Below are 26,785 nucleotides of genomic sequence, written 5' to 3'. Positions count from 1 at the left end.
CAGCTTTTGGCGACTTGTAATAATAACTGGCTTTAGGTTTGTGCAGTGTCATGAGTATAATTGGCTTATGTCAGTTTTCATCAAGTTCATGCATTTTTTTGCCTCCTGCTGTCACAATGTGACCACAGTGTCCTAACATACAGAGAGATAAACAAGTACACCCATACTGTAAGTGAAGAAGCTGTATTTGGAGTGGAGGGTTTGTAGGATGATAAACAGGATAGAAAAGTGTAAATATAAATATTCAGAAGATAACATGAACTTTGGTGGCTTAAGTGATATTAAAAAGGAATACTACGGCCCCAAAATATCAAATTTTAGATTAATTACTCACCATGTGTTACCTTTAATTCTTAAAGAAAGATTTGTGTTTCTCACATGCCTCCATGGTGTACAAAGAATCCAAAAAATAAGAAAATTAGCATGCCTGCACAAGCGCAACAGCTTTTGTGGAAATGTTTTAACCAGTAAAGTGATAATGCATGTGTTTGGGAAGACAGATGTCTTTTATATAGTTTTGCTGTAGTTAAACTTAAATTCATTCATAAATTTTGTCCTTTTTTGGATTCGGTGTTCACCCTGGATGCATGTGAGAAAAAAGTTTCATCCAGACCTCAAGGTAACACCGGAGGAGTAGTTGATATATATTACATACTATATATATATGGTCACTTTGGGGGTGAAGTATTCCTTTATTTAAAATAATGTATAAGTGACCATATGTACACTTGTTGCACAATATATGCGCATATATAGACAGCTAATCCCGGATGGTTAAATAATAGCATACTGCATGAGAAAGCCAGACTTTACTTTCTGTAAGGAGAACATCTGTTGGTAATAAATGTATTCTAACCCTTATTATACTGGAACTAATTTGGTGAGAAGGAACTAGCAACGTATAAATATATCACACATCTTCCTCTTTCGCCCTCTATCTGACTCTTCAAATCACACACAGTTGGCAGCTTATAATGTTTCACCACTGTTTATTGTGAAAGTGCCTTGTCTATATGCACAGCTCAAAACTGTGATTACTTTTCATTACTGCAGGGCGGGTCGTACCACTAGTTACAGAAGCGGGGGCGATAGTTTTACAAAAAAGTCTTAAATATATTTATATTTTACTTTTAACCATCATAAGCTTCAGCTAAATTGGACACGATGTGTAAATAAGCAGAATAACGCAAATAATTACCGTCAAACTGAAAGATTTAGTGGTACAAATAACTTATCCGACACCCCTTTCCCGTGTCAAAAGTGGTATCGCCCGTGTATGTTGTCACAGACTCATTAGCGTGCAATCTTGGACAGTGCACTGGGGCAATGTTGTAGTTTGCAGGAGCTGCCTGGAGCAGGACGTGAAGTGAACTGCTCGCCTTGTTTCCTGCTTGAACGCCTTGTTCTTATGGTTTCTGCGATAATAAAACTCGACATGGTCCAGCGAAACTAACCCGCTGCGTGTTGTTGTTGGATATACGAGGCGTTCACCGTGATGCTTGTGAGTGGTACTTTTTGGTTCAAATAATAATAAAAAGTTTCTGTGCAAGCTAACTTAGTAACTGCAGCTAAAGTATGATACTCCCTTGTGTTTTGAAAGTGTGTGATACGTATGAATAGGTATTACTATGCTAACAAATATAGTTTGGACTGAGCTATAACATAGTAGTCTTCTTTGTCGAAACTTAAGGAATAAGTTAGCTTAGCAACTTTTCCTCATGTAGTACCATAGCTTTGCCTCTTTTGTCTTGTCTGGGATACATAAATGCAACTTGAACTGATTTTTATCATATCTTTATACTTTTTTTAAAATTATGTCTTTATTGCACAGTGTGATGCAATGTTATAGGGAAGTTTAATAAAACAAGTGTCAATAAGTTTATGTAAGTCTTAGACATGTCCATACATATCCAGTATCATCCATTCATCTTCAGCCCGGAAAGGATTCTGAGCTTGTTTGACATTTGACAGTGCAAACTTAATCAGATTGCTTCACAAAGTGACTCTGTGATCAATGAAGTTTACAAAGAGATGCTATGTTTATTGGATCACAGGCAATTTATGTGGATTGGCTTTGAAGTGCAAATATTCTGATTTCACATTGGGATTTCACTCATAAATTGCACACATAGATGGGTCATTGTTGTCTGGTTGAAAATCTATATATGACCATTTCAATGTATATATTTGTAATAATGCCTTTATACCTGACGCCACACTATTTGGTGGCCATGTCTTATGTGTCTCTCCTCTTGTTTGCTATAGTTTGTGCTGTTGCACTGGAATGTTGTTGTCTTATCTTTATCTAGCCATCCTTCCCCTCAGGTATGAAGACAGAGCTGGCTGACATACAATCTAACTGATTCTGCAATTTAAGTGCTCAGCCGGATCATAAACACTAGAGCTTGTTAAACCTGAACTCCACAGAGTCTCCCATGACCATTATTATGACTGCTAAAGTTCATAAGTGGCTTGAACATGCATTAATTATAAGTTATAAAGGAAGAACGGGAGACAAGTACAAATGTGCCGTTTTACTTTTTGAGCATGTACATTTCATATTCCATCATCAGTTGCTTGTGGCCTTTCTGTCGAGTTCAAAATCCTGTTTGCTCTGTAGCCTGCGTGTAACATTCTGTGAGCTCCCGTCACACCAATTTCTTTGCCAAACTCATTTCCCTTTCATGAGGGATTTTGGAAAAGGGCTTTAAGGGACTGTTTGTGCTGGTTACTTGGACAAGCTCAGTTTTCAGGGCCTTTTCTTCTGAAACTGAGAGGCATCCACCTGGAGGGCTGGCAAGCTCATCTGACAAACTGTTGAACAGTTTTAGCTCAAGTAGAAAAGAGGCTGCCTATCAGAGCTCGCAGATGATTCCCTTTTCCTTCTCCATGTCACTAAAAATATTTGGAAGGCTCTCTAAGATACTGTGTATTGTAACATCACTGTTATGACATTGTTCAAACACTTATTTAAGGAAAAAAGTTCTCTTTCTTCTCATCTTTCTTGCATATATATGGTCGGTGGAGATGCAGGGTGGGGGGTGGGATAAATTCCTGCATTTAAACTCAAGAGTGGTCTTTCCCCTCCACTCTTAATTTTGATTGAAGGTTAACAGGGCTGTATCCACTGGGTGTGACTTACTCTTATTTGGGTCTATTAACATGCAATGTTATTCTGCTGTGGGAGTAGGAGAGTGTTGTGTCTCTAGCTCTTTGTAATTAAGAGACTTTGTTAGATTTAGCATTCAAGTGGACAACATTTCTCTCCAACTTGGACAGGTTTGTCGAAAGCCTCAATTACAGAGCTCAACAAAGCTCTTGTTCTGGACAAATGTATACAGTGCAAGTGATTATGTATGAGATGATTAAACAGCAGGCTTGCTTTAGAACATAGGCCTCCTTGGCTGCCATGCATAGCCATGCTGAGCCTTTGTGTTTATGGTAAGTGGGCAGCTGCATGCTTGTGAGACCTTGGCTGCACCCCAGGCCCTCAACTGAGCCTGATAACTACTATTGAGGCCTCCCAGCCATGCTCATTTCTGACTATTCACTCGCTGCTTTAAATGTAGAGTGTGCCTCCTGTTTGACATAGCCTAATGTCTGTGAACATGCGGACAGCTGTGGACTAGCCTCCACCTTACAATGAGTTTCATAAATTTCTTTTCAGTCAGTCAGCCGTGGCAAAACTTGGTGGCACCTGCCCTTTGTGGCACCTAATTAATGACAACGCCCACAAAGACAGTTTGGGATTTCATGGACGTTGAATTTTCAGTGAAAATGATGCTCAGTGCTGTAGAAAAAAAGCAGAACTGGTTTGCTAATTTGTCATTCAATTATCCAGCGTTCATGAGCCTGGCATGTTTGCCTGCCTTTTATTACATGCTCTGTAAACACACCCATCCATTATGACATGAGGAACTGCTCGAAAGTGTGTCCAAATATGGATCCTGTGCAAGCCATGCAACTCAAAAAAGTAGGCCACCAGCACCAACAGCTCAGGGAAACAAGCTTTTGAGGAACATGCATATTTTCTCCCAGGGAATCCTTCTGTGGAAGGGTGCAGCCAAACTTTTACCTAGCACCTCTTCCACAAGTGTACGGTGATGAAGAGCAGCACAAATCCCTCAGTTAGGTTTCAAGCTGGGCCGTCTCAGGTGCTCAGCAGATGCTCGGATTACTGAGACGGCCACAATCCTGGGATTGTTGAGAGAAGGACACATATCCGACTGCCATGCATGCAGGAATGCCAAAGTAGGATATCGGAAAATTTGACATAACATTTAAGCTTTTATGTCAAGTTTTTTTAGTTTTGTTTTGCAGGTGAAAGCTTAGTAAAAAAAATTTAAAGGAAGAGTTCACCACAAAATGCACATTTTTTGTGCTATTTATCAATCTAGGTGGTTTTGATATGTATAGATTAACGGCCATAGAGATGTCTACTGTCTCTCGAACATAATGAAACTATATGATTGCTTGTGGTGCTCAAATCACCAAAAATATAAATGTCTACTTTCAGAAATCATGACATGGTTACTCAAGCTCATCAACAGACCTTGTTGTGAACAGTATAGTGTAAGAAGTATACTAGAACTAGAAAGAAAATAGGTCCTGGCATGTAGTCTCCAACACACACAATCCAGAATGGTATATAGGACGAAAGAGAAATGCTCTTCTTCTTTTCTCTTCTTCTCTTCTTTAACATATAGCACTCCTTTAGCGATTACAGTTAGCTCTTAAAGTTATGTACTTACTTGATTCCTGTGGTCTAAGTCTAGTACCGTCAGGTTGAATGCACTTATTGTAAGTCGCTTTGGACAAAAGCATCAGCTAAATTACATGTAATGTAATGTAAAGGTAAGAGAAAATAATATGTATTTTGGACTTTGGGCTAAACTGTCCCTTAACGTATTTATAATAACCCTAAAAGTAGATACAATCGTATAAGTAGTTCATAGATGTGTTGCTCAGCAGTCTATAAAAGGTGCAACAATGGTTTTTCAAATAGTGTTGTTTTTCACCAGCTGTCCAAGTGCTATAAAATGGATTAGTATTAGCTCTAATTGTCAGTCAGACACAAAGCTGCCAAATCCTTATGTAATGTTGGCCTAACCTGTGGGATTACAGTCTGAGCAATGTATGGAAAAGCTGCTCTAATTGGGGAAACAGAGCTTTCATGGGTGACTACAGTTTAGATGCCTATTGTAATGGCTAAGCTGACAGTCTGTAGTCTTTCTGGACGTGTCTGCTACTTGTGAGTCTTAGAAAAATAGAGCAGAGTCTGTTCAGGCTTCTTAAAGTTATGCTGACTGTAGCAGCCCTGGGTTTTATACCCAACCCAATCGGCTCTGTGGTTTCCTCTCCTGTCCTATCTATCGCTCATTCAGGCCGTGTGATAGCTTGCCATTTCTGGCACGCCAAAGTAGCGATGGTTGAAAGGCTTGTGGTGACCACAAAGGAAGTGTGCAGTCCCATCAGCTCGTCCAAGGCAGCCGTATTGTTGTCTTTTAGGAAGGCCGCTGTCACTGCAGACCTGTTTGCGTGTGATGAAAAGCCTCGTCTGAGTGGAACGTCCTGCAACGTTCTTCCCCTTCTCAGAGATTAGACTTCTCAGTTGTCATGGCTGTTGCTGTCCCAGCCCAGATAAAGAGCTATCGGCCTGCAGAAGCATAGAGACTCCAACTGATTGCAGATAATGGCATTATCATTATGGAGGTGATTCTGGTTTTGACGTCAGAAGGGCAGGGGTACCCCTCCGGGACAAACTCTATACCTCATTTAACACATTATAGCTTCATCTGCATCTTTGAACTCAGCAGGGCTCTCTGTGGAAGGTGAGTACATTGGGTGTATCCATTAAGCTTTAGAAATCATGCCTTGGTAAGCTTTGTCTGTACAAGAAAAAGAAGGCAGCCCTTAGCCAGCGCTTCTCAACATGTTTTCCATTCACAGACTGTCACAAGTTTGAATGCTTTTCAAAGGCTGTGGGGCTAGGTTAGCCGTTCATAATTGTGTGTTCAACTTATGTCATGAAGCTGAGGAATGTTTATAATTACGTTATAAACCTCGCCCATTTAAAGCACTCAACTCAGATTTACGGGATAAAAACGTAATGCCTGAGCATGAGAAGGATGATAAATTGTGCTCTGTAACTAGATGTAATGGATGTTGTTTACAGTTCAGTATGTCAGGCTACAGTCAAACTTTTTTTCATTTTTTGAGGGAAAGAAAACATCACTTAGTCATTTTTGTTTGGGTAAACATCATGTTAAAGAGCTTTCCTCGTCTTTGCCAATTTCTTTTGGGTGAGGTTTTTTTTTCTTTCCGTGTCGTTGCCATCTGCATCCTTCACCGAGCCATTAATGGTAATATGTAAACAACTGTTTCCTCAACCCCTGCATGTCCCTAGTTATCTCTGCTGTTAAAAACAGATCTGTGTGGTTAATGGTCACGCACAGTATAAGCTGGCCTGACCTACTCCAGCTCCAAGCTTTGATCTGTTCTTTTCTCTTCCCACAAGACCACAAGTTAAAGCTGTCAAACATCCTTGAACCGCGTTGATCAGCTTGTAGAACTCTGCTAAAAAAAATCCTTGCGTTTAAGTTGTTTTTCTTGACGTGACAAGTGTTAGTAATGGAAATCATATGCTGAGTGCAAACACCACCTCCAGTTTGTCAGCTCCCTCAGGGTCTTGTGATACTGCCCCCCACCCCCACTACCCCATGCATACACACACACACACCACCCCACCACCCGCAACCTCTGATGTCGCCTCTTTTGTTTCCCACGGTGTCTCATCTTCTGCACAGAGCGCTCTTTTGTTTCACGTACACCATCTCTTTCTCCTTCCTTTTTTTTTCTGCTTGCAGTTGTTCCGTCATTCAAACTGGCACTCTGACCTTGCAGGGCATCGTGCAACCAACTTGTGTCCATCGCACTTAGTTTCAATCCCCTACCTGACGCTGATCTAGTGGTAGTAAAAATCCAGCGTGATGAATCTATAGATTTACATCTGATCTACATCTACATCTGATGGCTAATCAGCTGCGTACTGTAACCATGGTGCAGCACTAATGCGAAGAGGGTTGTTTGGATAACCGCAAGGTCAGCTATTCCCAGCCAGCCCCTGAGGATTCAATTACACAACTTTGACTTTGCTCTATTCCTCTCTGTGTGGAACACTTTGAGGAAACTCGCTCTCTCAGATGACTGATAATCCTCCGCATCGATAGGAAAGAACAAAAACAACATATAAAGTTCCAATTTCTGTGACATTGTTGAGACTATGTGGAAGTGAAAATGCAGTGTAATTTCTATTGAAGGACTACCACATATGGCAACACAGGCAACACCTTGTGAATCAAAGCCAGTGTTTGCTTCTAATGTTTGCTAGTTCACTTGAGAATTAAAAAGAGCTTGTCAAACCACTAAGCTCCCTTGACTTTCCACTTTCTATCTCTCACTTTTGTATATGCTGAAAAGGATTGCAATCATACTCGTCTTGAGGAGGATTACAGTAACTTCACATTCCAAACAATTACTTTGAATGTTTATAGGATGAGCTTGAGGGTTCAACGGAGTCCTCTACCAAGAATCTGTCTTTTGGTTATCAAATTTTCAATGCCTTAGGGCTCAGAAGGTGGCTCTGAAAAGTTCGTAACTCATTCTTTAATGGAGGATGGCAGCTGTAGACAGCTTGCATTCACAGAAGCTAAAATGACAGAAATTTCTGAAACCACCACTGTAGCTTAATCCACCTCTCCACAGTCTAAACAGTTTTTCCACAACACAACTAAAGACGCTACTTCACTGCGTCCTCATGGAGTCAAAGCTCTTGTCAGAATCAAGGGTGTAGGTTTAGTTTCAACTAGGGCCGGGACTCGATTAAAAAAATTAATCTAATTAATTACAGGCTTTGTAATTAATTAATCGAAATGAATCGCATTTTAATCGCATATAAATATTTGAACTGAGAACAGTGAGAAGTAAGTTTTTTTCACATGCATTTTTAGTATACCATTGAATAATGACTGAATACAAAAGCTTAAGCAACAAAAATATTGATTATTTTTGTTCAAGTCCAACAGACCAGTGCAATTTTTGCCATTCAGTGTAGCAATCTCTGTTGCTTCAGAGGCCATAACAGACTTTGTTGATTTAACAACAGCTGGTTTAAAAAAATCTAATTAATTTCAGTCCAACTCTCTCAATAACCTTGGCCAAAACAAGAGTTCAACATAAAGTGCCAGTTGCACCAACAACATAATACATAGTTCAACATAAAGTGTACCATTTAAAATAAACAACCGTGCTCTTATCGACGCTTCATCCATCCGTTCGTTTTTTGTAACAAAATGTCCCATCATCCACGGGGCCAACCAAATCGCTCTCACCAGCTTCTTCGTTCACTGTGGTTTGTTGTTGTCTGAACTCATGAACGCTAGTTGGTGCTCCAGTATAATCGGTCCGCCTGAAACTCATCCAGTGAGAAATGTTCCGCGGTGCAAAAATAAGTGCGATTAAAATGCGTAAATTTTTAACGCGTTCATTTTTGTGTAATTAATTAATCTTAATTAACGTGTTAAAGTCCCGGCCCTAGTTTCAACATTAGTCAGCAAATTTATCTGCACATTTTGAAGATTTGTATGAAAAAAGCTAGATGGAAACACCAAAATTCAATAAAAATTTTCCAAAATGCGCATTCAAAGTTTTTACGTGTTTAAAAAAAAAAAGTTAAACAGGAGATGGAAACATTTTTTCAGAATAATTTCTGACGTATCAAACTTTAAACATGACTTCACATGACTTATCAGCTGTTTTTGCTCTGCTGGAAAACCCAAAAACGAAGCAGCAGCTGTTTCCGATGTCAGTGTCTTTTCTTGCTGTTTTCTATCGTGGGTGGCCAAAGTTGCCCGATTAGCAACTACTTTTTCTGTTGTTGTTTTCTACTTCTTCTACTGTTTACTGACGGATTAGCGTACAGCAATACATTACATTGCCATTTTCTGACAAAAGTATGTTTATGCAGATTTGTTTATTTGCTCTAAACCAGTTGATGGAAATGTCCCCAATTCGCATTTTCTTTCATGCAACATTTCAAAATTTTGCTTTGAATTTTGAGCATTGAACACTTAATTTTTCTGCATTCTGGTGAATTTTTATGCACCAATTTGCACCTTTCTTGCATCAGTTTATGGGGAAAAGTTTTTGTTTCCATCATTATCAAACTCAGATGAACAAATTATCAAAAAAGTATTATTTTTGCAGTACTTGAAGCGTGATGAGCATTCATCTCGAAGGAAAATGCTGCACAAGCTATTTGAAAAGAAGCAACTCACTTTTCAGTCATGTTTGAGACTGAAAAGATTTGGGGTTTGCTCTCCACTGGCATTGTGTTTCAGGGCCTCCACCCAGGGGGATCTGTTCTCCCCAATCCAGCTGGATTGTTCTCTGCTTATATGGTCGACAGAATGTCAGAAATGTACTGAATTCTAATCCTGTGCTCATCTTTGTGTGTCCGCTCAGGATCGGGTCGAGGAGTGAAGCACATTCCTGAAGGAGTCGAGGGGTGCTGTCTTAAGCTTGTGAGAAACCAGCCTGCTTGCACCGAGCCTGTCAAGATGGCCACAAGCTTTTCTTGCCCTCACTGGAACGGCTTGGGACAAGGATGTGTGTTGCCATGGTGATCATTTTCAAGAAAACACTGGAAAAGAAGGGCGCCGACGATGTAACATCCAAAAGTACAGATTTGGGCCCGGTGAGAAGTTATTTTCTACTTGTCTAAGCAGATTTTTTTCCGTGTGGAATGTGTCATTTCTCTAAACTGCCCATGTCAAGGGGGAAGACGACAAGGTGCTGCTCCAAATCAGGAAATTGTTGCCGACCACTCAGCGCTCCACAGCCGTTTTATGGCTACACATGATATTTTCCTATTTTGTCAACCTTAATCAGCTTAAAATTGACTTTTAGCTTCCCTTGTGTCAAATCTGTTGGAAAATTCGCAAGTGTTGCCTTACTGACAGTCAGGATGTGATCTCAAAAGAGCTATTTGGAAGTTGAAGATTGGGAATAGGGGATGTTTCTGTTACAATTACTCATAATTGCATCATAATAGCTGCCAACAGTTATCACCAGGGCGTTTGTCATCTGGTTTTTAAATCCCCCGTGTTCCATTTACTTCACTCAAAATGACAATGGGGTATTTTAGTTCCACTAGGCTAGGCTGAGCAACTCTGACTCATTCTCTAATCAGCATCCATGTAGTAGAATCCTTCTTTCTGCCAGCAAAAAGTGAGAAAATTCCCCCACTAATGTGCACTGAGTTTGCCCTCTCTGCCACGTGAAATGAAATCATCATTCTCTGAGGCTGTGTGTCAATCACAGGCATTTATGGTGTAATTCTCTCTGACTTTACGAGTTACACTTAGACTTAATCTCTCAAAATGCTACGACAATTATTCATGTTCAAAATGTGACTTGCCAGTAGGTTTTGACTTTTATTTTGTCAATTTATTGACTTGTTTTTGTTGGAACCTCCTGTGCACTTTATGCAAATCAATTTATGGGACTTTTTGGTTTCTGGCGAGCTGACAGTGAATCTCTCTTGCATTTCTGCAGTTCCAGGCACAGACCATGAGCCAGGGGACTGCACTTTTCTCTTGTGGACTCATGGGTAAGAGTCTGCCATCTTTCTCATCAATACACACATTCTTGCCTGTAAGGGTGATATGGATAACCAAAGCAGTAATTAAAGAATAGTAGGTTTTTGGAAAATTTAGTTGAGAACCTGCGAGTAACTTAAAAAAATTGCATTCAATACCATTTTCAATACCACTGGAAGAAACTGACACAGCTTTGGGAGCAAAAATGTAAGAATTTATATCAAGGATTAATACAACAACAATATTTCTTTTTTTCTTGGCTAGTAGCAGATAACAGCAGAATGAAAGAACAATAGTTAAAACTAGAGCCCGACAGATATTATCGGCTGATCGGCAAGCAAAAGCCTACCAGTACCTGTATTTATTATGTACAATATGTGTCGTAATTAAACTTTTTTACACAATATATAATGTAGAAACTATTGCTTGGCATGATTAAGAAATGGTGCTAGCTATTAACTTTTTATATTCAGCAATTGACTGTAACTGAACAGTAATGATGTTTATTTAGCAATTTATTTTTATTCCTATTTATTATTTATTTTCTCACTTATCATTTATAGAATTGGCTGACAATGTAATACATTGTATCATGTATAACAATGTTAAATATTGTTTAAGAAAGTTTTGTTTGAGAAAGTAGCTCTCTGGGTACATTTACAGAGTGGTGAAAAATCGGTGCACAATCCACATAAAAAAGGTCTATTTTATTTTCCATGTCAGTTATTGATTAATTTTCTCCCTCTGAAATCAGTATCTGTATCTGTCTCAAACATCCCATATCCGTCAGGCTCTAATTAAAATCTTTATTCTTGAGGTAGTGCACATATGCTCATTACATGACATTTGTTGTCAGTCAATGTGACTTTCTCCTGATCACAAACTAGACATGACAAGTAATTATCTACTTACAGCAGCTTGCAGGAGCCAGAAAATGTCAGGTGTTTAGTGACAGCAGTGGTTTGGAAGGGCAGGTCATATTGTAACATTTCTGATAAATTATTGGCAGCACTAACAGCACGCCGCTCTCTGCTGCATCTGGTCGGCGGTCACATGGCATTATGTGAAACATGTCTGACAGGTGTTTCAACCCAGATGAATGCGTGTTAATGACTATGTGTTGGCGGCTTATCATTAGCAGGAATTTCATGGCACTCCTGCTTGCTTTAAAGCTGTGGACACGTTGTCCCCAAGTTGAAAATTTGGACTACAAAGGCCCATATCCTTAGTTTACCCAGCCTAATGAGTAACAGCCTTTACAGTCATTGTATTGTAAGATTAAATGGTATTCTGCCCTTGCAGTAACTTGGCATTGAGTGTGTAACACTGGCAGAGAACTCAGCAGTACCAGTAGGTGTTCTTAACACTGGCCTTTGTTCTTCCTCCTGCCCGTGTACTGTAGATGGTATTTTGGGGATTTTATCTCCAGTGGAGAAGAATAGACCTTTTGCATACCAGGAGTGGGCAGTGGCTTCGATGTTGAGTATCTGACTCAGAGTTGACTGACCCGTTCAGTTGGCTGATCCATTCAACAATTTTTTTGTTTTGGGAATAACAGGTGCTTTCCAGGCATGGTAGCTATGGTGCTGGTGTAGGGCCGATCAATAATAGGCCGATCAATAAAGAGAGAAGTCTGATATATGACTCTTACCTATCTAAATGAAAAACAACAACCATGATAAGCTTTAGTCCGAATGTTTATGGTTTATTGACATTTTATCACACCTTTATCCAGCAGAGACGAGGTTTGACATCAAGCCAGTTAAACATTGAGCTCTGCTCCCTTACCCAATTAGCTGTGATTACAGAGGTGCCTGGAGGACAGGATTTATTTTTAGTGCCAGTTACACAAAGCAGCGAGTAGTGTCAATACAAAGTACACACGCTGGAACCGACACTGACCCGGTCTGGGGCAGTGTCGCGGATGTTGTCCATGCTGAGGATGTCAAACTTGACCTCATGATCGTAGAACCTTGGCACTAAAAGCTGTTTTTTAGAACAGCTACCTCTAAGAGGTTCATGCCGAAAGAGATCTCTGTTCTTCTAAAGGAGTGAGCACCATAGGTCTAATTTTCTATGCATATTTTATAATTTGTTCTGCAAAAACTCATGTGTAGAAACTGCACTCTGAATGAGATGCATTTTTAAATAATCATTTTGACACTAAAATAAAATGCAGTCCTCAAAGGACATTGTGATGTCACTCCTGATGAGAAAAGTGTGAAAGGCTGGGATATTTTACAAGCTCATAGCAGAGCTGCAGAGTTACTTCATAAATGGAATCACCTTTTTTTTGACCTGTTGTCATATTTAAAATGCAGAAAATCAAGAGTATTCCAAAACTTGCCAAACATGTTTTTGCGTAAACATGGTGGGAGTGGGCCATATAGGCCAAGGAAGAGCATTTAGAAGCAGATCCTTTTCGCAGGGCAACTACAGAAATTATGTTTCACTTTTGTTAACATTTGGAGATGTGCTGCACTTATGTTCAGTCGAAATAATCAGAAAAATTAGTCCCCAACTGGGAGAATCAAACCTAGAATATTAACATTTTAAGGGTTTTGCCTTAGTGACAATCTGCACTCTCCATATGCTCTAGTTTACTGTATTTTAGGTGAGAATCTTGTCATTTAAAGTTATTCAATTAAAATGAATCTGGTCTTTTGTTGCAGAGACAAGTCGGTGGCGTGAATTAGGTCACAGCTGCGCCATACAGCAGAGGCCAGTTGGGACCAGCCTGGAGAGCCTGTGGGACGTCCTGCCTGAGGTGCACAAGAGTTCTGCCCACTGGGATTGGGATGTTGGCTCCACTTCGACCACAATCACCAGCTTGTTGCACGACCTCAGCCTGACCGAGGCGGCTTCCTCGCACTCCACCGCACCCCCCAGCAAGCGCCAGTGCCGGTCCCTGTCCTGCTCCGATGAGCTCGGTGGTTGCCGCTCCACCTGGCGCCCTCAGGGCTCTCGCGTGTGGACAACAGTGGAGAAGAGAAGATGCCACAGCGGAGGCAGTGTCCAGCGCAGCGCCGCGGGGAATGCCCAGCTCGGCTTCCCAGCCATGCAGCGCAGCTCCAGCTTCAGCCTGCCCGCCCGCTCCAACCCCCTGGAGCTGCCCTGCTTCGCCGAGCACCCCACCTGCGCTTCTGCCTTCACCAGCCTGACACCCTCCTCCTCCTCCTCCACCATCCTGTACTCCGAGCCCACGGCACAGCCCCTCTACCTCTCTCATGAACAGATCTGCCTCCCTGAGCCTCCCGGACCCTCGCCACCCAGTTCCCCTGACTCCACCCCAGAGCTTGAGCGCCGTGGCGGACAGGGGGGTCTCGCCCGTAGTCGCTCACAGCCGTGCGTCCTCAACGACAAGAAAATCGGCGTGAAGCGTAGAAGACCAGCTGACACGCAGAAACAGAGGCCTTCTTTGGACCTGGCCAAGATGACCCAGGTTGGTATTTAAAATCAAGAGAAGGAAACTGCTTTCTATCATATTTAATCAGGACAATATACTCTTGATTAAATCCTACAATATTTGACAGTTAGTAAAAATAAGACTCTGTTAAACATCGCTTGCTGCCTAATATACACTGTTAAATTTAATGTTGCACCTGAGCGTGTCATAATTTATCAGAGGCTATTTCCAGTGCCATTCATTTGTTGGTTGAACTCGGCACGGCCCTCTTATGTGTTCCAAATTATCACTGTCAATATCACTGAGACAGGACCCTCCGGAAATGCCAGCTGGAAGCTCTGCCAGATCCATTAGTCTCACTAACATTAGCTAGTTATACTACGCTGTTGTGGCAACTTGCTCCATCCATGTGGGATAAACAAACACTTCCAGCTAAGGTCACGCCATTGTGTCTGTTCTCCCTCAGCACACCTCAAAGTGTTTCTGCAGGCACTGTCATTATATGAAGGCAATTGTTTGTTCATGCAGGCCCTGTTCTGGGTCACATTCCATTATGCGGTTGTGTATTTGAAGATTTAATCAAAGCAGATCTTAAGAGGTCAGTCAGATGATCAGATGAGTTTTAGAAATTATCTTTTGAAACAACTCGCTTGAGCTGATCCTATTTTTTTTAAGTCAGCCATGTTTCGACAGACAAATCTGTCCCATCTGCACATGCTGACAGGCGTTTGTCTCTTTGCCCCACAAGCACACAGACACAGTTAAGCTTCACACGTACATCGACTGGATCATAAACACAGAGCTGGACTTGGCCCCTCTGAGAAAGTCACCCAGAGTTCAGCAGTCTTAACAACAACGACGCCTTGACAGGACAAGCAGACGCCATGCACGCTCCAAACAGGGACGAGGTCAGCGAAGAGAAAAGAGCCGTAGGCGAGGCAACCAACAATATTTTTGCAGGGAAACATGCAGGGTGCTGAGATTGTTAGCATTGGATCTCTCCTGCTGTTTGTGCATCGTATCCCCGGTTCCTCTATTCAAAGAGACTGCTGTGTTTTATTGCATCATATCTTTTTTAGACATCTTTTTAAAACTTCTCAAGTGACTAGTTCAGTGCTAAGTCAGAGAGGAGACAACATCCAGATCTTCACCCAGTTATGCAACTAAACCCAGAGGAAGTGCTGATAAGCCAGTCGACACAATCTGACAACAATTTTGGCAATCGTTTTGACTAATTTATCGAGTAATAATGCCACAGCGTTGCCAGTTCTAGCTTCTCAAAGGTGTTTTATAACTTCAGCTTTGGGAACTGCTGATTTATTTTACTACTTTCTGCCTTTTTATAGACTAAACAACGATTTGATTAATTGAAATATAAATTAAAACATTAAAGTAGCAATGGAAAAGACCAAACTTGCCTCGCACTCAACTCAAGGGCTTCACATGCGTCATCCTATCAGTACTCAAAGTCACCTTACTATTCAAAGATTGGTCACAGTGCTGAGTGTGTCTCTAAAGTGTCCTCTCATCCACACGCCACAACGGTGTAGTTTACCCAGGGAGAAACTGCTACCCTCTACATGGCTCACTGCGGCTCCATGAATGTCAGGAAGTAGAGCAGCTGTGGCAGAGGGTATAGATCGTTGCACTGGGGAGATGCGTGTTGGGTAAAGAGATATTGATTTCTGTAAATTCAGCTCAGTGGGTGGATCGCTGCCACAACTGGGCCTCATGAGTTATTGATCAGCTTGTATTGACGGAGAGTCAAGGTCAGTATGGATGAGGAGTCTGCTCTCTTCTCCATTTCATCGTGCGAGAGAGGGGGTGGGTGATAGTAGCAGACAAACTGGACACCGCTCGCAGTTATTCATGACCCTTATTACAAAGTGGTGCAGTAAGTTGTGCTCGGACTGAAGGTTTTCTCCGCCTGAAGCTGCAGAACTCCTCCTCTATTCCACATTAGAGCTATAAATGGTTAAAGTTAATGCTGGCACTGTTTTGCTATATAGTCCAGACTACTCAAAGCCTTATCAGTTTGGTCCCATGGCTAGGGCCAGAAGTCTGACGGTTGAGGCTCAAGTGCTAATGCAGAAGGCAGCAATGTGACACCCGCCTGGTGCTGACAAATGAACCTGCTTGACCAGAGCCAAGAAAAACAGCAGGGCCCCGTTTGATCTACGGCTGCCCGGTGCAGAGACCTTTCTCACTGCTGTCGGGTCAAAGCCGTGGATCATAACTTTACATTTCACACTCTCTCATATCGTTTTCTATGCAGAGGAGGTCATGTTTTAGCTTGGTTTGGCCGTCAGCAGGATTACAGTGTGGCATTTGCCAAGGAAGAACCCCTTGAATTTTGAGGAGAATCTGAATCACAGGAAAGAAAATTCATGTGCATTAACTTAGCGAGATAGAGCATGCCTTGGTTGAGATCTGCACCCTTCTACAACCCTGATTCAGAAGAAGTTGAGACATTGTTTTACATGTAAATAACAGAAGTCCTCCAATTTAAAATAGGTGTATATTTACAACAATCAAAAGTTTCAGTTTGTACATAATCACCAGAGGGTCCCATGATACTTGAGTCACGATACTATACAATTGCGATTTTAAGCATTTTGCGATATGGTGAGTATTGTGATACATTGTATTGCGATTTAACTGCATTTTGTGTCCACAAAATTAAATTCACCATGAATCATTTAAAAATAACCTTACTTTGCAGCGCTATTTCGATGACTTCCCAACACAATATTGCACGCACATGGTGTTATGGTGTCAAAAACAAAACGGCAAAAATACTGATGGCCCGCTGGCGCTAAATATCGATACTTGGCGGCCATAAATCGATATACTATTGCCACGCAAAATATCGCGATACTACGCAGATTGATTTTTTCTCCCACCTCTATTTAAAATGATGTCCCGACTTTTTTGTAATCAGGGTTGTAGTAATAAACTGAATCCCTTCAGGATTTTTAACTCTTTTAGACAAAATAAGGTGACACTTTGTTGGTGAACGATCGATTATTTGCAGCCGCAGCACACACTTGGCTGTGACCAGCATCCCCAACAGTCCCATGCTTGTTAGGTATTGCATAAGCAAACAAGTGACAGGAGGTCTCACAGAGGCCCTATTCTCCTGCGTCCTTCTGGTCCAGCACCATAGTGGTCAGGCATGAGGCAGCTGTCCTGCCCTCTCTACATTAGCTGTACAGATTGGATAAGCCTCTGTCATAAAGCCTTCCACTCCGGCACGCACAGCTGTCTCAGGACTCGCCTGCAGCAGCGCTGGCACATGTGGATGTGCCTAAGGAAGCTTCTTGGTTTCCCCAGATGTATGTGTTCATTGTGCAGTTCTAGTGAAAGGCCAGCAGAGTCAAAAGTCTGCCCTCAGGGTGTCTGGCCACTTGCTGCCTGGGTTCCCGTTGGACCCTCAGATCGCATAGCTTCATTCATCCAACCACCAGTTGCTCCAGTATGTAACGCAGGCTAAATTTATACCCTTCAAATCTTGTTACTTTTTCATATTATAGTGGCTGTTGCCCAGTGTCCAGCTCTGACCTCACCCACATACTGTATGAGTACAGTAGAGGGATTGTTTTCATAGGATGGCTGTCTGCATTTTTAGTTTTGTTTGTACCCTAGTAAGGAGCTGGGTCATTGTCCAAGATGAAGATAATTGATTTTAGTTTCCTCACCAAATAGGCCATCACCATGGAAAGATTTGATATATTTGTTATAAGTCAGAATTGCTTGTTCATTTTAATGCCTGGTAGAACTAAAGGTACATTTGTTTGGACAAATATAATGATAACAACAAAAATAGCTCATAAGAGAAAACCATGGAAAACGGCTGAATATCAGCTCTTAAATTAAACTAATTTTTCTTATCATTATATTTGTCCAAACAAATGTACCTTTAGTTGTACCAGGCATTAAAATGAACAAGCAATTGAAGAAAAAGGGTGGTCTTATAATTTTTTCCATGACTGTATATAGGGTACAAATGCCATATAGCAACATAACATTTCGACACACAGCCTCTTGTAGAATAGTAACTTTTCTCCAATGTCAATGTGTTTAAAGGTTTTTTAAATCAAAGGTTAAATGTGATATTCCTTCCATTTAAGCAGTATAAGTCAACTGCAGTATTAGCAGAAGGTTCGAGAACATCAATTTTATGTGTCTAAAACTTGCATCTCTCTGTACTTCCACAGAAACTTCGGAATTTCCACAGCCTCAGCTGCCCTGGAATCACTGGCGAAGACGGCTGCGAGTCCAGCCAGGCCCTCCCTACTCTCAGGAGCACGGCTCAGTGCGACGCCGACGACTCATCAGCAAACGAACATGGCCTGGAAGACGTTCAGCCTCGGACCGAAGGGGGCGAGATCACCCGGAGCGTGCCGTCAGAGGACCCCACCATCGAGGAGGTGGACTGGATGCCAGGGACAACCAATGGGAAGGACAGCGAGCCCCTGTGGGCGGGGCTGTGTAGCATGAGGAAGGACGTGTATCAGCTTGGCGGTGAGCTCGACATTGAGCAAATTGAGAGGAACTGAGCTGGACCGTCTTCCTCTCTGGGGACGCCACTTTAGGGGACTGAAAGTTTATCACCAGGTGGTACAGCAAACAGTACTGATAGTCTTAAGGACAAAGCAAGTGGAAAGCTAATGCAGGGAGCGTTCCAGCACTTGTTTTTGTTTTTTGTTTTTTTCTAAAGGAGAGATGGAGCAGGAGCTTTGTGGGCTGAACACCCATTTTTGGGGGCTTTGTGTAGTCAGAAGCTACTCCCACGCTGTGTGTTATCTCGACTGTGTCTCAGGAGAATAAGGAAGTACGGGAGGACGGATGCAGGTGGAGATAAAAGAACTGATAAATATAAAAATGATATATTAATGTTGGCTCAGAGACTGGGGTCTTTAACATTTCTCTGTAACCCTGATTACCTTCATTGTACTATGTTTGGAGAGAATTCACAGCAGGTTTGTACAAATTCTCTGCACTAGAAAGAGTGTCCGTTCCTCTGACGTTCTTCAACAGTACATGAGTACATGATGGACAGAAATGAAGACTACTTCGAGAGCTACTGTTAGTAAAGCCCCTTTCACTCTTACTGAGCAACAAGCTGCACGCACACACACATCCTGTAAAGTACATCGAAGAGCTTAACATTTCACACAGTAACATCAGGCTTCTCTCTGAGATCTATGCTCCCGTTTGTGTGAGAGAAACTTTGTGATGCTAATAGCGTTAATATTCTTTCTTTTTACTATTTGTAACTACAAAGTTATGTAAAACATGAGCATATTTCTATACAAATAAACACAGTTTTAAATGTGTCATTTGTAATCACGTTATTTCAGCGTCTTTATTCACAAAACTGCATGTGTGTTCTTGATGTGTGAATGTGGAGCGAATGTTGGATGGGGTCCACACAAAGTCAACAAAAAGCAGTGTTGCCAAATTTATTTTTCTCGCTTAAAATGTGACTAGTGACAAATTTAGTGACTTCTTCAGATCAGGGGTATTACAGAGTAATCGCAGTCCATGGCTTGACTGCTCAAACTGTGCCTGCGCCATGTTCAGTCGATAGGTGTGGGGCAGGTATGAGTACACTGCAGAAAAAAACAGTTGTGCATTAACACAAGGCATATGAAAAGTAATGTTTTTGAGGTGAAACAAAAAACAAAAAAACTATGCAACTGCTTGTTAACACAACTATCTAATCAGCCAATCACATGGCAGCAACTCAATGCATTAAGACATGTAGACATGGTGAAGACGACCTGCTGGAGTTTAAACTGAGCATCAGAATGGGGGAAGAAATGTGATTTAAGTGACTTTGAACATGGAGTGGTTGTTGGTCTGAGTATTTGGATCTTCAGTAACTGCTGATGTAACAACCATGTCTAGGGTTTACAGAGAATGGTCCAAAAAAGAGAAAATATCCAGTGAGAAGAAGAGAAAGTTCTCTGGGCCAAAATGCCTTGTTGATGCCAGAGGTCAGAGGAGAAAGGCCAGACTGGTTTGAGATGATAGAAAGGGAACAGTAACTCAAATAACCTCTCATTACAACCAAGGTCTGCAGAAGACTATCTCTGAATGCACAACACGTCCAACCTTGAAGCAGCAGATGACCACATCGGCCACTTTATTAGGTACAGCTAACTAATGAAGTGTCCAGTGGAGTTTGCCAAACCTTTTCTCTTACTTTTATTAAATTTATCAAGTCTCTGGTGTGAGTCTGATTATTTGGTTAAGTATGTCTTCATCTACCATGGCTTTAGGTGACACTACCGCTAAGCTTTATGTATGCAAATTAATGTACAATGAAGTCACCAATATGCAACGAGTGTATGATGCTATTGGCGATGTTTAGCGAAGTTTGGTGTTAGCACAAGCTAATTTTATTGGAAAAGAGTTGGCAACACTGAAGTAAAGATGCAAATTCGCTCTGTAGATGTTGCAAATTCCTACAAATACCGGAAGACTTATATATTAAATGACAATAAAATAACAAAAACACAATGTATGATGCAGTTCTGCATAACCACTTTTACTTTAAATACTTTTAAGTAGATCTTGCTGATGAAGCTTACGTCATGTACATTGTTAATGAAGGACTTTAATACTTCCGCCAACGAAGTATGTTTAGGTTCAGATTGTCTGTTGGTCAGCAGGATTAGAGAAAAACTACAAGCCAGATTTTCATGAAAAGAAAGGTGTAGCATGGGTCAAGGAAAAAAAAAATTACAATTTTGGAACAGATCCGAATTGTGGGGCAGAAAACCAATTTTTCCCCTTTAGTTAACATCGCAAGACAGGGCATGGCCTTGGCAGAGGTCTGTGCTCTTCGAGTTCCCTTCCAGTTTATTAAGTAAAGAATCTGAAAGAGAACTTCACTACTGCTACTAGCCAAGCACATGCATTAACAGCAAGGTCATTGTTGGAGACGTCTTTAATGCAACAATGCAGACTGACCCAATTAAGAAGCAGGAAAAGACAATCACAAGCGTAGTAGTGGTACTACTGATGAGCCTGTGTTTGTGTGCTGAAGCGGGAGAGAGTAGGGAGGACGCCAGGCAGGGGTGGGAAGTCCGGTCCCTGTTTCTTTTTCTTTTTTTGATGGCAGCGGGTGGAGTGGTGGAGCTGAGCGGCGGTTCACCCCAGAGACCTCCCTCCCTCCCTGCAGTGGGAAACAAAAGGGGCTTTTTCTCTGAGGAGCACAGTGACGTGGGAGGCGGCTGTGAATGTGGGCCATGTGTCAGGGCTGCTGCTGCTGCTGCTGCTGCTGCTGCCGCTGCCGCTCCGTTTGTCTGCTTCCCCTCCCCAACTCTGGTGCCTGTGTAAACCTCCACAATAACCCTCCTGTTTTTTAATTCACTGCTCCAGCACAACTGCACACCCCTTCTGCATGTCGCCACGATGCTTGCCATTCTTTGAAAGTGTAAGGTGCCGCTGAGAGAGGAAAGTCACCTCCTTAAAAGCTGTCTTAGTAATTTAAAGATTGCTTGACATGCTATACTCCAGGCACAAATACCACACAAAGCATAACTGTGGGCTTAAACTCACCTACAAGGCCAATGCATACTCTTGTAATGGATTGGCTTATTATACTGTTGCATGAGAATCTGTATACTTCCATAGTGAGGTCATATTTACACTGTGACAGAGCTGCCAGTGGTACATGAAAGCTGCTGCTTTTCACTGGTTAAGCCCTTTTCGGGTAATGAGTCGAGAAGGAAATGGGTAAACAGAACCCTTGTAAACGTGCTGTGTGGCAGACTGACACGCCGAGGGCCCCCGGCCTTTAATCAGTGGACTGACAGGAGTGAAAAGAGGCTGTGTTCTGAGAGAAGATAGGAGGACAACAGGAGGGGCACGTTCTGCCCATGTTCTGCACTTCACTCGTCCACAACCCCCACCGGCTCCGACACAACAGGGTGGTGGTCACTTTTGAACCGTCTTATCCGCTCTAATGATGAGTCACATCACACTTCATTTAGTTTTTAAGCAACAGATGTCCCACAGGGCTCATGGGAGTTTTTCAGATGTTTCAGGTAGACTGGATTCTTGTAAAAAAAAAAACATAATGTGATCCAATACAACGTCTCCATCCATAAATTCTGCCTTTGGAATAAAAATAAAAATGTTCACTTTTGATTGGCACAGTCAGAGAGTTATTAATTTAACTATATCTTTATTATATAGGTTGTAGTTGGCAGTAGTTTTGATCTGGAGTGCATTATATTAACAGGTGTTTCTAATATTTTGGCCACCCAATTGTAGAGGTGGGAATCACCAGAGACCCCAAGATTCGACTTTATCCCGATTTTAAGCCTTTTGCAATATGGTGAGTATTGCGATACAATATATGACAATTTTACTGTTTAACTGCATTTTGTGTCCAGAAAATCACCATGAAACATCAAAAAATAACCAAACTTTGCAGCTTTATTTCGACAACTTCCCGACACAATATCACACACACGTCTATAGTTTCCTTACATCTTCTAGTTTCATATGATACCAGTATCTCCAGTATATTCCTAAAAGTGAGCCCGCTACGGCCTCCGTAAACAAAAACAAAATGGTGAAAAAACTGACGGCCCGCTGATGCTAAATAGATACTTGGCCGCCATGAATCGATAAATATTGCCACACAAAATATAAACTATGATGTATCACTTTTTTCTCCCACCTCTACTTTTGGTACACTACATTTGGTAGTGCAAGAATATTAGAAACACCTGTCAATATGATGCACTCCTGTACACCACCACTGTGACCGCAAAAACAAACAAAGTTGAATTAATTACCTTTCTGACAGCGTCAACAAAACCTGAAAAACTACTAATCTTGGTAAGTGTAGAATTAATAACAGAGCTCTTGTATAGCATTGTGCTGGTGCACCTTATGAAGGGGCCAGTCAGTATATACATATAGCATTATCGTTACACTCCTATTCATGTCATTATCTATAGGAATGAGCTAATCAGTTTGTTAAGTTTGTTACTTTTCGTTAGTGTTTGAATACATTGAATGGAATACAGTACAAAGACAAGATATGTAATGCTCAAACTGGGTGGTTTTTTGGAAATATTATAAATTCTGAATTTGTTTCTATTTGTGTTCTACACAGCATCCCAATTTTTTAAAATCATAGTTGTGGTTGTTATTTTTGTGCTGGTTTAGTTTGAACCATTAGTGAGGTGGTTGTTAAATTTCTTGATCCTTAAATCAGCTGCAATGACTAGATTACTATAATGTTTTTAACTTCCATGCCACCAATTAAATCGTTATATTTAACGTTATAGAATTAGCAGTAGTTTCAAATTCTTGCATAAAAACAAACAAACAAAAAATCTTTCCTAATAACACAGCAAATTGACTCTTTCAAAATGACTCATTTTCAGTAGTGGAACTTCTCAAATAAACAAAATTAAACCATCTGTGACATGAAACTGAATGCTGGCTCTAGTTTCTGGGTTTGCTGCCTATCCCCGCTTGGCAGCTCACATGTGGTCGAGCTGAAAAAGTATTTAGCAGCAGCACCCGGCCACAAAACATTTCCAGTTGCAGTGCAAATGCTGCCTGAAGCTATAAGGTACAAAAAGGACACTGAACACTGCAAACACAAACTTTGTTCACCTTGAGCTCTAAATGACATCTGAACAAAAAAAAATTCCCGGAAACAAACATATATATTTTCTGTACATATGCACTGAATAAATACACTGCTGGGTCTGGAGGTAGTTATCGTGTTGAATCTCACCCACACACTTTCATTCAAGACCACAAATTGAGGTACAAAATGACTTTTTTTTAAAGTTCAGCCAGTGTTATGTCTGAGCAGCAAGAGTCTGCACCCACATAGACCAGATGTATCAAGGCCGTACACGCCTTCTCGAGTCAAACAGTTATCCCTTCAGCAAGAGGATTGTAGGATCTAAATTGTGAGCACTTTGGCTTTTACAAAAGGTAACTGAACACCAGCAGAGTCAGACAGCTTTCAAAATTGAGGTCAGCTGTAAGCCTTCAGACCTTTTGCAGACCAGGACAGTTCGTTTACACTGCGTGGTGACATACGACCACCCTTTCCTTGGATTATACATACGCACACGCTCCGGTATGACATCACGGGGTCATGCTTAGTGTCTGCAGAGCCAGGGCCTCTGAGGCTTGAGCCGGAGCTTGGGTCACGTCCCTGGAGGGGCCTGTGACGGCTGTGTCCACGCCGAGTACAGAGCGCTTTGTGTAGCTGCTGAGACACTTCTCAGATTGCTTGTGAAGACTCTGACGGAGGAATGGGAGGGGGGCCTGGGACAGCAATGAGAGGGAGGAAATTCAGGCCTCCGCTCCAAACCCCCCGACTACTTCTGAAGTTTCAGAACCCTCCCACGCCACCGAGTGCTGTTGGCACTGCTGCCCACAAGGGAAGGAGAGTGATGAAATGTGGGGAAACCATGTGGCTTGGCGAGTAGGAGCAACAGGCCTCCGCATGGGCCAGTGCTTCCACACACAGAAGGGAGGGCACAAATAACTGACTGCTGTCAAAACAAGTGCATGTTTCCATGGATAACGGTGCATTTGGGGCTGCAGGTGTGCAACGCTGTCTGGTCAGCTGACACGCCATTTCCTGTCAAACAGGAAGAGCCAAATGAGTGGAGATGAAAGCTCAAGGTAGCACACAGCTGGCAGTTGTTAAGGTGGGTAAATGCAGGTGTGCTACAAGAGCAGCAGTGTGCGTGCCGTGTAAGAGGAGCCAAACCCAAACAGATGACATAAAAACGTATATAAATGTTGGCTCAGACACACTGCAGCAGTGTGTACGCTCAGAAAAGATCTCACGGGGCTCAATTTCTATAAAGTCAGAATGTTCAGACTTATTCCAACAAATACGATGAAGATAGTTTATTTTAGAGTTAATGGACACACTGACACATACATTTTAGATTTGAAACCAGGAGAGTTGCCACTGGATGCTGAAGGTTGGCTGACACAGTTTAACATTTTCCTCCACATACAGGTGCATCTCAATAAATTAGAATATCATAGAAAACTTTATTTATGTCAGTAATTCAATTCAAAAAGTGGAAATAACACATTATGTAGATCCATTACACAGAATGAAACATGTCATGTCTAAATTTATTTAATTTCTTCTAATTATAATGGTTAGGGAGACGTAAAAGAAGATGAAGAAAAGAAAGAAAATGAAGAAGTAAAATTCAGTGTCTCAAAAAAATTTATATTACAAAAGACCAATTTTAAAAAGTATGTTTAATATGGAAACGTTGGCCTCTGAAAACTATGTCCACCTATATGCACTCAATACTTGGTTGGGGCTATGTGACTTAAACTCCTGGAAATTGACTTTTACATGTATTGAGATTCACCTGTATTACATGTGTCTGTCTCCTCCTGATAGACACATTCCATGGGGCTTTGTGTCTCTGATGTGTCAGTCAACATAAGATGAAAATGAGATCATGAGCTTAATAACCTCAGGTTGCAGAGAGGGGAGGAGGTAAGGGTGGGGACACTCTTGCAGACATATATCACTCATGATTAGTCATAACCCTGCCCTGGTATGACTGCAGGAGCCGATATTTCAAGATAAACATCTAGCTGAAGTGTGGCGCAAATCAAGTAGCCTTAAAGGGATAGTTTGGATTTATTGAAGTGGGGATTTACGAGGTACTTACCCATAGTCAGTGTATTATCTACGCTAGATGGTGGTTGGCATGTACCCAGTTTGGAGCAGACAGGAGTACCAGCACAGGATCGACCCAAATACCAATGTGTTATTTCCCAGTTGCTTATAATAATATATGACAGAGAAAACTAAATATAGGTTTCATGGAGAGTTACCATGCCCACCATTTTAATAATGCATGTGAACTTTTGTATAAAAAGTACCACAAGCAGAGCTGATGTAGTGGGGATGTCATTAATCTTGCGGCTAAAACAATAAATCAATGATTAAATTGCTTTCTGTCAATTTTATGTTGCTGACCAAAGTGAATAACCAGTTAATCGCTTCAGGACTAACATTGTTAACTTGAGAGTAATTATACTTAATACTTGTCCACAGTGAGCTTGTGTTCATTTCTCAGGAACAGCAATAATGTTCATGGGTCAGTTTGACCCGGGGCATGTTTAATTATCCAAAAGTGTCAGAAACTAAAAAATCCCAATATATTGTTTACAATTCATTAATAACTCCATTACTAACCATTTCAATCAATATTTAGTGCAATGGTGTTCTTTACCTCTCACAGATCATGATTCAGTGGGGATAATCCACTCTTCTTTATTAAAAAAATGCATGTTAAAACTTTATGTACATTGGAAAAACCTACATATAAAATATAATAGCTTTACATGACATTTATTTATTTTTTAAATTTTATTTTACATTTATTCTTTTTATGAAAAAATACTTTTGACAATTTTTTTTTTGATTTTTAAACTTTGAAATGGGTCAATTTGACCCGCAACGTAACAGGAGGGTTAACTGCGGTCATGCAACGCAGTGAGAAAACAACACAAATCAGATGTGATAAAAAAAAGTCCAAAGATGACAAACTAATGTGCCAATAGCGTCCAACTGGAAGATCATCAAAACAACAACAACAACAGCTTCAGTCAGTCAGTGGAGGAGCTGACAGTGTATCATGTCTGTCGATACTGTCCTGTGGCAGTGAGGTCATACATG

At 41.3% G+C, this 26,785-nt stretch overlaps 1 protein-coding gene across 1 annotated transcript; it reads left to right on the top strand.

Annotated features, from left to right (window-relative positions):
* Positions 1 to 1,330: 1,330 nt before the first annotated feature.
* fam53b (family with sequence similarity 53 member B) lies at positions 1,331 to 19,403 on the top strand. The gene is made up of 5 exons (XM_059324980.1): positions 1,331 to 1,501; positions 9,523 to 9,754; positions 10,615 to 10,669; positions 13,331 to 14,100; positions 18,282 to 19,403. Exons 2-5 carry the CDS (start codon positions 9,665 to 9,667, stop codon positions 18,621 to 18,623), a joined length of 1,257 nt encoding a protein of 418 aa, XP_059180963.1. The 5' UTR covers positions 1,331 to 1,501; positions 9,523 to 9,664; the 3' UTR covers positions 18,624 to 19,403.
* Positions 19,404 to 26,785: the final 7,382 nt, after the last annotated feature.

This window comes from Centropristis striata, chromosome 21 (assembly GCF_030273125.1).
Source record: "Centropristis striata isolate RG_2023a ecotype Rhode Island chromosome 21, C.striata_1.0, whole genome shotgun sequence".
In the NCBI taxonomy this organism is placed as follows: domain Eukaryota; kingdom Metazoa; phylum Chordata; class Actinopteri; order Perciformes; family Serranidae; genus Centropristis; species Centropristis striata.
The sequence above is the reverse complement of the archived record's forward strand: the minus strand, read 5'-3'. Positions and strand labels throughout refer to the sequence as shown.